This window comes from Pseudophryne corroboree, chromosome 5 (genome assembly GCF_028390025.1).
Source record: "Pseudophryne corroboree isolate aPseCor3 chromosome 5, aPseCor3.hap2, whole genome shotgun sequence".
Taxonomy (NCBI): domain Eukaryota; kingdom Metazoa; phylum Chordata; class Amphibia; order Anura; family Myobatrachidae; genus Pseudophryne; species Pseudophryne corroboree.
This window is the reverse complement of record NC_086448.1, coordinates 279,836,905-279,851,154: the sequence shown is the minus strand read 5'-3', so window position 1 is coordinate 279,851,154 and position 14,250 is coordinate 279,836,905. Positions and strand designations below refer to the sequence as shown.

Below are 14,250 nucleotides of genomic sequence, written 5' to 3'. Positions count from 1 at the left end.
AAAATGGCGGGGGATCATAGATTTACTGCCTCTGCAGCCTAATCAATCTGCATTTGCCCAAATGTGAGGTTTATTGCTGCCCAGGGCGCCCCCCCCTGCGCCCTGCACCCTTCAGTGCTGCTCTGTGTGTGTGTGACTGGCAGCAATGGCATGAAGATCTGATGTCTTCTGCCGCCTAAGATGTCTTCTGCCTTCTCATCCGGCTTCTATCTTCGGCATCTGTGAGGAGGACGGCGGCGCGGCTCCGGGACGAACCCCAGGTGAGACCTGTGTTCCGACTCCCTCTGGAGCTAATGGTGTCCAGTAGCCTTAGAAGCAGTGCCCAACTTGACAAGCCAGCTCTGCTTCTCTCTCCTCGGTCCCACGATGCAGGGAGCCTGTTGCCAACAGGACTCCCTGAAAATAAAAAACCTAACAAAAATTCATCTTCAACAGAAAACTCTGGAGAGCTCTCTGCAGTGCACCCATTCTCCTCTGGGCACAAGATCTAACTGAGGTCTGGAGGAGGGGCATAGAGGGAGGAGCCAGTGCACACCCATAGTCAAAGTTCTTTTTAGGTGCCCTATCTCCTGCGGAGCCCGTCTATACCCCATGGTCCTTACAGAGTCCCCAGCATCCTCTAGGACGTAAGAGAAAAAAAATTACTTACAGGCCCCAGTGATCGATGTCCTGGTGAGCTCCTCCATGCCTCCATACATCTGACCACCGTCTTCCTGCACTGGGAGCCCGGTCATCTGATGTCTACTGTAAACCGGCATCTCATTTTCCAGCACACATCAGATGATGATGTCACATAACTGGAAGCAGGTGATCAGTTGACTGGAGCCGGAGGAGCACACCTGGTAAGTGCAAGAAAGGAGGGAGGGTACCCAATGTCGGTGTTGGCAGCAGTGCACAGCACATACTCAGGGTTTTTTTTTGTGAAAATTTCCTGAGAAGTCTGCAGAGTGGATTTGCAGGGACAGAGCTTTTTTGCAAGCTCTATCTCTGCACACGATAATTGATACATTGTGATGTATTGATTTATCACATGGCATTGTGGATAGGGGTAATTTTATCATAGCCCATCTACATATAAATGGGCATAATTATCACAATCCGCATCTCACATGCAGATGGGATGTGACTTAGAGTTAGAAGTAAAGCCTCCAGAAAGCAAGGAAGGGATGGGCCGGCTGGCATTGAATGTTTTTGGACAGCATCCAGCTGGCCATGTAATATATCATACAGCCAGGTGCCAAGTATTGGCAGTCTGGGACTTATTCTGAGTCGCACACAAAGTGGCTGCATTTTCAGGCAGGACTAATGTGGCCAGACGTGTAGCAGGGGCTATGGTGCCTGGAGCAAGGGTACGTTTTGGCGCCCCCTCCCCTATACTGAATTGGGGGCCTAGCCAACATGTTGTGGCATGTTACATTTGACAAGAAACAATATTTAAAAAGTTTAAATTGGTGACAGGGCTGGTTCTATACCTTGTGGAGCTCAGGGCAAAAATATCCTTTGGGTGCTCCCGATGTTTAAAATAGGGACAGTGCGCACCGAAGGCATGGCTTCATTGAGAAGGGGCATGGCCACAGAATATTACCAATTCACATTGCACGGCATAGTAATGTCCGTTATTTACATTACACATTATCTTTATTCAAATTAAAAAAATGGTTTGTAGCAGTCACACTGATAAGCTAGAGCATTAATGAGAGTACATGAAGGCAGAAAATCAAGCTATGCCGTTGAGCTCTTGCGAAGGCTTAATAGCAAACATGCAGGTAGCAGGTTTGAGGTAAGGTGGAATTAGGAAGACAGTTCTATGGGAGTAAAAGGACAGATGCACAGCTGGCAAGTATAAGTCGTAGAGTGTCTAAAGTGCACAAGGGATCCTGGCCTGCCTGGCACACTGACTTAGGCAAATATCACTGAGGCTGTACAGAGTTTTCCCTAACTAACCGGTGTTGGTCTCTCCTGAGCTCTGAATGTTCACAGTAAAGTGTAGGGACTACACAGGTTTTTTACAGTAGTTCACACTTTTTCTTCACTGGACTGGCTGTTGTCAAAGTCTCTCTCTGCAACAAGTTAATAGGACAGATCCCTGTGCCGAGGGTGACTTCCTTGTAGTACTGCACTCTATTAACCTCTCAACAGTCTCTAATACCCCTTTTCCACTAGCTGTTTTTACCCGTGTTTTTGCACGGGGGCGCGCATCGACACAGGTTTTTAGTAGGTGGAAACGGGTCAACACGGGTTGAGTGACCCGGGAATCCAACCCGGCTATTTACCTGGGTAGAACACGGTAATGACACGGATAACGGTGCAGTGGAAACGGTCATTACACGTGTTTTCAGACCCGAGTAACGCTCAGAGACGCTGATTGGTGCTTCTGGGGCACTGGAAGATGATGTCATCCCTGGGAGACACGCTGGGCACATGCAGGCACCGCAGCAGCAAACAAACGCGGATGCACATCTATTGCAGCAGCTACAACACTACGCTGGGCACATGCAGGCATTGAGGCCGCTTGCAAACAAAACACTCTGAAGTCACGCTGCAATGCTGTGAGCAGGCCCCACCCCTCCCTTTTGGTCCTTTTGATGACATCATCTTGATGAGACAGTAAAAAGTCCATTTGTAATGACAGCAATAGGCTTTTACAGAGCTTTCCCGGGTTAGGTGGAAACAGATCAGACACGGGAATTACCCGTGTCGAAGTGTAGTGGAAACGGGGTGGCCGACACGGGTTGTAGCCGTGTTAAACATCCCGGATCGGACACGGTACGTAGGTGGAAAAGGGGTATCAATGTCCACGTATCCCTGCTGCCTCATGCACTGATGCAGGGTTATACTAAGTACAAGTAGGGGTACTCTCAGGTCTCGCTACCCTAGGTGGATTAGCTCAGTCTCTTTCTCTGTGGCTGAAGCTGACTAGAGCAAGGGCATCAGTTTTACCTTCCAGCAACAGCTTCGTCCCTGACTCTGTGGAGGTTGTACTATTTAGCTGAGACTAGTCCCTCTCCCTGCGTTGGTGATAGTCTGGGTATAGGTCTCTTACCAGCCGCAGTGAATTGTCTCCAAGGATGTTTCAACCGCTGTGGGTTCTATGGTCTGGTCGCTGGACGTTGACTCCTCTCTCGGCGGCTCCTCTGTACCTGCAGACCTCAGCTCCCTCAGGCTTTCCTCAGTGTTGGGCAGGCTGGCGGTGGTACATGGATCCTGGATCCCATCACTGCAGTGGTCGGCGGCTCAGAGCTCTCTCTGATATGCTGACAGGGGTGCTCCTCTCACTGTGCAGCACTTTCCCCGTGTCAGCAGCTCTGTCCCCGGAAGCAGTTCCCAGCCCCAGCAGTCACCTCCAATCTCTCTGCCTGGCCTCATGGCTCTAGTCTCTCCTCCCAGCATCATTTCACCGTCGGACTCGTCGTAGCATCCTGCGGCTCCTCCAAGCTCCCCAGCAGTACGGCTCTCCTCAGCACCTCACACACACTTCGCCTCTTGGATTCCCGCTCCACGGCGGCCAATCAGCCTCCTCCTGAGCTTTCTGCTCTCCACATCTCCTGCATGCCAGCCGAAGTCCTAGTGCCCGACAGGTTCGGGCCGTGGTGCTGCTGACGTCACCTGGTTTGTGCAAAGGGGTTTTAACCCTTTCAGCCAGAGGCAGAACTCTGGGAGGCAACGGAGTCATCTGCCGCCGGGCTCCTGCTTTGAAGGGGGGCACCTCTCCTCCTGTTCCGTGTGTTCAGCAACATTAATCAATTGAGTTAATTGACAGCAGTCGGTATCTCATCGATAGCGGACTTCCCCACTAGTCACTGCACCTTACAAATCACACCCTCTTTATTATAGATACACTGGAAGCAGACACCTTACTGATGAAGCTATTTTCCCCTATAAAGGAAACATGAGAATTGTAACTATATGAAGTTATTTCTCTGACAATTACACATAACTTCATATAGTAAAAATTCTCATACTTCCTATGCAAGAGCAGATATCTCCATCAGTAAGGTGCATGCTACCAGTGTGTAGAAGGTTGTGGGTTCTAATCCTGGATCTGAAACTTGCAAATTAATTGTCAGAGAAATAATCAGCATTGTGAGTGACTGAGCAGATCTATGTAGTGTCTGCTTGGACCCCTACATAGATCTGCCTAGTTGCAATGGTTTTGTAGTAGCTTCATATAGTTAGAATTAGAGATGAGCGGGTTCGGTTTTACTCAGTGTTACTTGGATCTCAAAACGGCATCTTATTGGTTCACGGATGATATATAGGGGGGGACCAATATTTTTCTTGCCTCCGGGCACCTGGGATAAACTTACGCCACTGCTTTCAGCGTTACTGGGCTGAGTAGTGAACAGGGGCTCCAGCAGGGAAAGTTAAGGGGCCTCACCCAGGTTATGTATCATTCAGTGGGTGACTGTGTCTTTATTTACCTCCTCTAAAACTTCAGATAGGGGTGTCTAGTACAGGGTGTCACACAGCACCTTACAGTTTTTAGTGTGTTTAGCGAGAAACTGGTGAAAATAATCAGCTGAGCATGGGAAGAAGCATTTCAGTTCTCTGAGCAGTGAGTTATGAAGCACAATGCAGTTGATTAGCTGTGAGTAAAGCCAGAAAAGTAGTCCTACAGCAGTTACTTAACAGATGCAGGAGATTCCACTTAAGCCTATCTCTCCTCACTGACAGTCAATGGTCACACTTGTTAATATCGGAGACTTCCCAGTAATACTGTCTTTCCTTACATTGAGCACAAGGCCGTATTTTCGTATGGGCTCAATGGGCTCTTCCCAAGGGTCCCAGGAGTCAAGGGGTACCAGATTTTTGAAAATCGGCAGTGGGGAACCAGAGATATCTGACTTCGAAGCAGTGGTCCCCATCCAAGACTATTAATTGCTGTTCCCAGCCAGATATCTTGGGTTCTGTCTGACTTATAGCTTTTCTGAGGGAACTCTCCAAAATATGGGACCCCTTCCCTTTCGGTGGACACTGACAGCTTGACTCTACTATGCCCAGAACCGTCTGGAAATATAAGCCTTCAAACAGCTGGTCCCTGCTCCAGCTCCACATATCTGGTTTGCAGTTTTATATTTTCACCGGTGGATTGCTCTGGATCTTGAACTCTAAGTCCCCAGTACCTTTTGAAAGGTGGGACTCTCTAGTTTTTTTTTTTTTTTAATCACATTTCAAGCTAAGAAATCTTTTTCCAGTAACTGGAGATATCTGCAGTCAAGCAAGCTACCCTCCCACCAGAAAATTATGAATATTAAGCCCACTCCACTATCCCTCCCCTACGTATTACACCCCCCTTACCGCCCTAGAAGTCATGTACCAGGGCCCCTTCATTCAGCCCAATGCCTCTTCTACAGTTTAGTGTTCTCTCTCCCACCCCATCTTCCACCATCTGTGCAGTAAAGGAGTAATTAGCAGAAATTACTGCTCCAGGTCCTACATGAGTGGAAGATAGAACACCCCCTACTGCCCACTGATAGCACCCCCACACCTACCGCTGGAGGATGGGTAGGGGGCCCAGTGCATTTCTGTGCCCTGGGGCCTACGCTGCTGTTAAGATGGCCCTGATTGAGCAAGCTGTGTACACTTGACTAGGGACTGACTGGTACTGTAGTGTGAAGGGAAAGTACCTGTAAGCTGCAGTTAATAGTGCTCTCCTTCTGTCAGCCTCCACTCCTGCCTAAGAAATTGCCAGCTCCGTCCCCTCTCTACTGCTTTCCGCAGCAGTTTTCCTACAGATGGAGCCTCACTAATCGTGGCTTCATCTGCACCCCAGCGCGTGCGAGGTTGGGGTTCTTCGTCCTTCTGTCTAGGATTCCAGCAGAAAGGTCTAGTTCAAAAGGTGAACCAGGGTGGAGAATCCAGGTATGTCCACTGACACCTGCTCCTGCGTAGACATTTCATTCCACCTTATTTACCTGTTACAGCTACTTCACTCACATCACTTTCTGCATACTCGTTTACTTGTTGAGGAGCTAAACTGCATCACCTCTCTTAAACTACACTTGCTAAACTTCAACAGTGACTAATACTCACTACTAGTGGAATTCAGCTTGGGGAACAAAAGGTCTCAATTCAGGAGTAACATTTATATAGTATACAAAAAGTGTTTACATGGTACCCCACCTCAGAGGCTGTAGTGGACAGTGTATTGACTCTTGTGTAACAGAGCTACTAGTTCAGGAACTGAGCTATAAAGAGTTCTAGTCGCCACCTGGTGGACACTTAAATTCATTATAAGGGAATGATAGTTTAGACTGGCAGTGCACTGTATACTGAAATCTATATATATATTTTTTGCTGCTTTATTTCAACTGTGTTCTTTACTGTTTGTATTACGATGTATCACCTGATGTTCTTTACTACTGTGAGTTGTATCTTGCATTGTATTACTCTACCAACATATAAGGAGAACTAGAAGGGCGGTTATTGAGTTGGGTGCACAAAATCTATTTGTTAGGTTGATTATGAAGATAAAACGTAGCTTTTATTGCTTATATTAATATTAAGAAGATCCTTATAGTAGGACACATACAGCAAAATATAGAGGTTAAAAACATGACATTTACAAACATATAAGTGATAAAGACTGAGAAAGTTGTGAAAGAGAGATTCTTGAAAAGTGGGGCCACCACAATGACTCCTGCAACTTGTATGATTATTTGTTTCTGTGTAGAATTCAAGCCACTAAAGAACCTTAAATGAGTAATGTACACGCATACTTTAATGTACTTACGAAAATAAAGATATTCAATGTAATCACAGTTAGTCAAATATTGTGATTAAACTGTGCTGTAACCTGTACAGTGTGCACATATAAGTGTATGTGTGTCATACTCAGCTGGCACAGGTGTCAAGTGCTGCCTCTAATGCATAAATGCAGTGAATTATATACAATACCTCAGTTGTAACCTCTTTCCCATACGATGAAAATATGGGGGTGAGTTATTATTGTGAAGACAGCTTAAACTGCATTAACACTGATGATTGAATAGTAATGAGAAGGAGTATGCCTCTGGTGCCCTATAATGAAGTTGCAGTGGCGCACCCAGGGGGGGTTTCCGAGCACCCAGAAACCCCCCTCCACTTAAAAAAAAAAAAAAATAATTTTTTTTTTTTTTTTTAGCTGCATGAGTATTATTAATGGCTGTCTAGCGTCCTCTGCAGCCTGATGTCTTCCTGGTGGCACTTGTAAGTGCAATAAAAGTTTACTTTATTTTAATTATAGTACATATATATCCATGTGCATACATATATACACATGTATATACATACATAGACACACACACACACACACACGATATATACATGTGTATATATATGTGTACTGTATGTGTGTGTACATATATATATATATATATGTATGCATGTTTAATATGCTATGTATATGTGTATATGTATGTGTGTATGTATGTATATATATATATATATATATATATATATATGTATGTATATATATATGTGTGTAGATATATGTGTATATATATATATATATATATACACACACACACACACACACACACTAGTTTTACGGACCCAGCATATACTGGGTCACCTCAGTCCCCACCCCCGTGATTGGCTCCGCCCAGTTCTGGAAACCCCCCCATGCAAATCCTGCGTTTGCCACTGAGTTGACTGTGCATCCCCCATGAACTAGAACTTGATTAGTTAGGAATATTTTGAATATGCATTTTTGCACAAAGTTATCAACACGGGGGTATGCAAGGAAAATTGATAATGGCTGATTGCTATATGTGTGGGTGTTATGCGTCACCCCTTATCAGGGCCGGACTGGGACTAAAAATAGGCCCTGGCATTTTTGAAGCACACAGGCCCACCTCTGTGACTCCTCCCCTTACTATTCCTGACTCCTCCCACTTATTAGTCTATGCTCTTACAAATATAATTAATATTCTAACAACATACAAGCGTACATAATTTTCTATTAAAATACACACAACCTGTGGTTGAAGTGGAAATTTTTAAGTGGGGGTATGTAAATGTGAAGTTTGTAAATAAGCGCGCGCGCTCCGGAAAAGGGGGCGTGGACACTAAAAAGGGGGCGTGTCCTTCAGTGTAGTTTATCACACCATACACCCCTTATACGCATTATGCACTACAATAGTAGGACCCCTTATACTATCTAGTACTGGTGCCTCTTTCACATTATACCACACAGTATGAGCCGAAATTCACATTATAGCACCCAGTATGAGCCGAAATTTACATTATAGCACCCGGTATGAGCCGAAATTTACATTATATGCCCCCAATAGTGCAGTGCCAGATCCACAATTGCCCCCACAGTGCCAGGTATACAAATGCCCCCACAGTGCCAGGTAAACAATTGCCCCCACAGTGCCAGGTATACAAATGCCCCCACAGTGCCAGGTAAACAATTGCCCCCACAGTGCCAGGTATACAAATGCCCCCACAGTGCCAGGTATACAAATGCCCCCACAGTGCCAGGTATACAAATGCCCCCACAGTGCCAGGTAAACAATTGCCCCCACAGTGCCAGGTATACAAATGCCCCCACAGTGCCAGGTATACAAATGCCCCCACAGTGCCAGGTATACAAATGCCCCCACAGTGCCAGGTAAACAATTGCCCCCACAGTGCCAGGTATACAAATGCCCCCACAGTGCCAGGTATACAAATGCCCCCACAGTGCCAGGTATACAAATGCCCCCACAGTGCCAGGTATACAAATGCCCCCACAGTGCCAGGTATACAAATGCCCCCACAGTGCCAGGTAAACAATTGCCCCCACAGTGCCAGGTATACAAATGCCCCACAGTGCCAGCCAATTGCCCCCACAGTGCCAGATATACAATTGTCCCCACAGCAGCCAGTGCTGCAGCTACTTACCGCTGCTGCACTGCTACTGCTGCTGCTGCTCCTCCGGGCTGTGAGGGACGGGGGTGAATCAGGAGAGCAGAGCGCCCGCCAGCGCGGCTGTGTCTGGTGCTGCGGCGGCTTCGTTCAAACCAGCCGCCGGTTCGTGAGCCAATCAGAGCTCGCGGACCGGCGGCTTCTGATTGGCTGCCGGTCCGCGAGCTCTGATTGGCTCATGAACCGGCGGCTGGTTTGAACGAAGCCGCCGCAGCACCAGACACAGCCGCGCAGGCGGGCGCTCTCCTCTCCTCTCCTGACAGCTGAGACATGCTGCCACCGGACTGAGCGGCAGCGTGTCTCAGTGACCGCTGGACCGGCCCAAGTGGCCATCGGCCCTTCTGGCATTTGCCAGAAGTGCCAGATGGCCAGTCCGGCCCTGCCCCTTATAGAGAATCCAGAATGATCAGGATTAAGCCCTGTATGTTGCCAGGGTTATTGCTGGTTATAGATAGAAGCAGGGAATGTTTCCACTTATCCTGTTAGTGATACATAGTCAGCACTATTTATAAATAAATAGAGAGGTGTCTCCAAAAAATCCTTAGACTGGTATTACAAAAAGGCAACAATTGTTGCAACAGTGATTCATAAAGTAGATTGTGAGGTCTAGACTATGCCACTTCACAAATGTATATAGTATATAATATTGATGTCTTTAATCACAAATGACACTGTTTAGACTGATATTGCACAAAGGCAACAATTGTTGCAACGGTGATTCATTAAGTGGGTTGTGAGGTCTATACTATAACACTTCACAAATATATATGTAATATTGGTGTCTCTTATCACGAATGGCACAGTTCAAAAATCATCTGAGGTCAATTATCTCTATGGTAGGGGAATAAGTCCTTCTGATGAAAATAATGGCTAGGATAATTTTCTGCTGCAGCTGACTGTGGTAATCCCTATGGTGTTTGATAACTTTGATCCGTAGCCAGCTGTGCGGTTCTTAGTCCATGTGGTTTACGTCTAGGCAGTACTAGTGCTGAGCGTGTTACCTCAGCCTCGTTAAAGCTGCCCGTACAGCAAAACATGCATGTCGGCTTACTAGTGGGCCACCACACTCCTTTTAATTGATTGCAATGTTGTATACTGTATAATATATATTGATATATCTATCTGCACTAGCACTGACTTTAATATAGGCATACCTATTAGGATCCGCAAATGCGGGCTGTCTGTATAAGTTCAGAAATTTAGTTAAGGCCACTTAAGATAATCGCAAGGGGAATCACCCCAGTTTATTCCTGCATTAGAGGAATCAACTACCTCATTAATTGGGTAGCATACTTTTGTAGTTAATACGCTCAGCACTAGTACTGCCTAGACGTAAACCACATAGACTAAGAACCGCACAGCTGGCTACGGATCAAAGTTATCAAACACCGTAGGGATTACCACAGTCAGCTGCAGCAGAAAATTATCCTAGCCATTATTTTCATCAGAAGGACTTATTCCCCTACCATAGAGATAATTGACCTCAGATGATTTTTGAACTGTGCCATTCGTGATAAGAGACACCAATATTACATATATATTTGTAAAGTGTTATAGTATAGACCTCACAACCCACTTTATGAATCACCGTTGCAACAATTGTTGCCTTTGTGCAATATCAGTCTAAACAGTGTCATTTGTGATTAAAGACATCAATATTATATACTATATACATTTGTGAAGTGGCATAGTCTAGACCTCACAATCTACTTTATGAATCACTGTTGCAACAATTGTTGCCTTTTTGTAATACCAGTCTAAGGATTTTTTGGAGACAACTCTCTATTTATTTATAAATAGTGCTGACTATGTATCACTAACAGGATAAGTGGAAACATTCCCTGCTTCTATCTATAACCAGCAATAACCCTGGCAACATACAGAGCTTAATCCTGATCATTCTGGATTCTCTATAAGGGGTGACGCATAACACCCACACATATAGCAATCAGCCATTATCAATTTTCCTTGCATACCCCCGTGTTGATAACTTTGTGCAAAAATGCATATTCAAAATATTCCTTACTAATCAAGTTCTAATTCATGGGGGATGCACAGTCAACTTCATTATAGGGCACCAGAGGCATACTCCTTCTCATTACTATTCAATCATCAGTGTTAATGCAGTTTAAGCTGTCTTCACAATAGTAACTCACCCCCATATTTTCATCGTATGGGAAAGAGGTTACAACTGAGGTATTGTATATAATTCACCGCATTTATGCATTAGAGGCAGCACTTGACACCTGTGCCAGCTGAGTATGACACACATACACTTAAATGTGCACACTGTACAGGTTACAGCACAGTTTAATCACAATATTTGACTAACTGTGATTACATTGAATATCTTTATTTTCATAAGTACATTAAAGTATGCGTGTACATTACTCATTTAAGGTTCTTTAGTGGCTTGAATTCTACACAGAAACAAATAATCATACAAGTTGCAGGAGTCATTGTGGTGGCCCCACTTTTTAAGAATCTCTCTTTCACAACTTTCTCATTCTTTATCACTTATATGTTTGTAAATGTCATGTTTTTAACCTCTATATTTTGCTGTATGTGTCCTACTAGAAGGACCTTCTTAATATTAATATAAGCAATAAAAGCTACGTTTTATCTTCATAATCAACCTAACAAATAGATTTTGTGCACCCAACTCAATAACCGCCCTTCTAGTTCTCCTTATATGTTGTTACAGTTTGGTTGAAACAGGGTCGCACCCCCAGAGAGGTTTAAAGTCTAATCTAGACACACGTATATTGGGGTCTCATTGATATATTCACATAATAAGTTTTCAATTGATAAGTGTGCAGATGTATTTCTCTTTTTCTCTCAACTAATTGTTTTACTCTACTCTGAGTCGCAACTTGTCTTTAACTCTTTAAATTTACAGCGGTGACCTGACCAGTTACATTCCTATTTAATAAACACTCAAGCACCATCCGCACATGTGGTGACTATTCTTTTGGGGGTACTCTGGGGTTTCTCCATCTATCTGCCTATTTTGCACTTGTGGGGTTCGGATAGACCTACATCTACGTTGCCGTGGAAACAGGTACGACTACCGGCATCTACAACTGTCACTCTATTACTTACCTCGCTGTCACACTAGCTTCTACATTGACTCCCTTTTTCTGTACTTATCTCTTGCTGGTACAGAAAGAATTTAAGGCCTCAATCCACTAATCCGATTCAGGCACTTTTCATCAGATTTTGACGCATCTGACCAAAAAATCTGATGAAAAGTGTCACATCGGATGGCTCCTAGTGGATGGGGGCCTTCACTTCTTTTGGGAACAGCAGCTATTATACATGAAGTCCATCACAGACTTTGGGTCTTGTGTGATTATCTAAGTGTGCCCTAACATTATAACTGGTTACAAACTTATATGTATACAACATTTTTGATTATAAAAAGGTACCAATAAACATATAATTCACAGTGTTGTAAAATTAATTCATAGAGGAGCAACTATGTGCCCAGAATTTAAAAGCAATAATGAACCATAAATACTGTAGAATCATCTAAGAAGGAAGTTTGTACAAATAAGCAAGGAGCTCATATTTAAATAGTATGATCTATTGGATTTCAAATCTAATAAAATATATAAATAGCCCCTGATCTAGGACAAGGTCCATTAAATAAGTTTATGTTTTATATGGTTTAAGGGCTATATGAAAATAATTTTTACATTTAATTAGTGATCCTTCACATTGTGACTGCAACAATTCAAGGTCGAGACATCATTACATTAACTTTTTATCTGCTTGCTTTGGATTGCTCCCATCATAGGACATAGGAAACTCTGGCTGTATGGATATGGAGAAGAGGGCTGAACAGTGCTGAAGATAATCAGCATAGCCTAGGACCCAACTAAAAGTATAGTGATTGTCTCGGTATCTGGTCTTTAGGTTGACATGGTCACTAAGTCAATATGGCAAAAACTTTTCACTTTTTTTTTTACTTTTTCATATTTTATGATCCATGTGGGCTACAATTTTGAAAAGTAACCTGTGCTGAGCGCCGTGGAGCGAGGCACCTTGCCCAAAGCATGGCAAGCGAAGCAAGCCATGCGAGAGGACATGGTGCACTAATTGGGGTTCCCGGTCACTTTACGAAGAAAACAACACAATTTTTTTTAAAACTGATGTCGACCTTTTGTCATGTCAACCTTTTCCACGTTGACCTGATTACTGTGTTGACCTATTTCAGGTGTCGACCTAGTCATTGTCGACCAATAGTGGTCGACCTAGTTACTGTCAACCCAACGAACCACACCCGATTGTCTCAGCAACTTCTCCACTGGCTCACTTCTCCACTCTTTTTACTGCTTAGTACATCTTCCCACTAGTCAAATTCATTTTTAAACTGAAAAAATCCTTTCAGGACAGCAGGCCAACAAAGGTCCTGAGTGTCCGTTGTAAGCAATAAGGTGTTTACAGTCTAGGAAGAAAGTAGAAATGATTATTTAATGACTTACAAATACAATACTATAAAAGATTGCAATAATATTCTTTACCTCACATAACAAAGTATCATATATTAGCCACGCGGAGAAATGATCATTTGATTGCTCAGGTGGGTAGCCAGTATAATTTTGTATAGTTGTTATAAAGTCCTGGAACAAAAATAAAAGCAATGTGTGTAAGTTTAAAAACATTATCTACATTATTTTCTATACTGCTTATCATCTGGTCTGACTCTTTTGGGGGAAAATTATTTTTAATTTATGGAAGATACTGCCCCTGATACGTCTCTTTCTGATTTAACATTCTGCTAATATGTTTTCTCATATGTCCTAGAGGATGCTGGGGTCCACTTCAGTACCATGGGGTATAGACTGTTCCGCAGGAGCCATGGGCACTTTAAGATTTTTCAAGGGTGTGAACTGGCTCCTCCCTCTATGCCCCTCCTCCAGACCTCAGTTTTAGAAATGTGCCCAGGCAGACTGGATGCACTCCAGCGGAGCTCTACTGAGTTTCTCTGAAAATACTTATGTTAGGTTTTTTATTTTCAGGGAGAACTGCTGGCAAGTATCCCTGCTTCGTGGGACTGAGGGTGCAGAAGTAGGAACCAACTTCCTAAAGAGTTTCATGGCTCTCCTTCTGGCTGACAGGACACCATTAGCTCCTGAAGGGAACTGAACGCTAGCCGTGCCTAGATGCTCACTCCCGCAGCACGCTGTCACCCCCCTCACAGAGCCAGAAGTCAGAGGACAGGTGAGTGTTAGAAGACAGATCTTCAATCAAGAAAGTGACGGCTAAAGGTACTGCACGGCTGGCGGGAGCACAGCGCGCCATGTTGCCCACACATACACAGGCACTGCAGGGTGCAGGGCGTGGGGGGGGGAG

At 44.3% G+C, this 14,250-nt stretch overlaps 1 protein-coding gene across 1 annotated transcript in view; it reads right to left on the bottom strand.

Moving 5' to 3' along the window:
- The window catches only part of ACP3 (acid phosphatase 3), a 238,985-nt gene that overhangs the window by 138,755 nt on the left and 85,980 nt on the right, over positions 1-14,250 (bottom strand). The window contains exon 6 of the mRNA XM_063922366.1: positions 13,419-13,517. Within this exon, the coding sequence (XP_063778436.1) occupies positions 13,419-13,517 (99 nt within the window). The remainder of the gene's footprint in view (positions 1-13,418; positions 13,518-14,250) is intronic.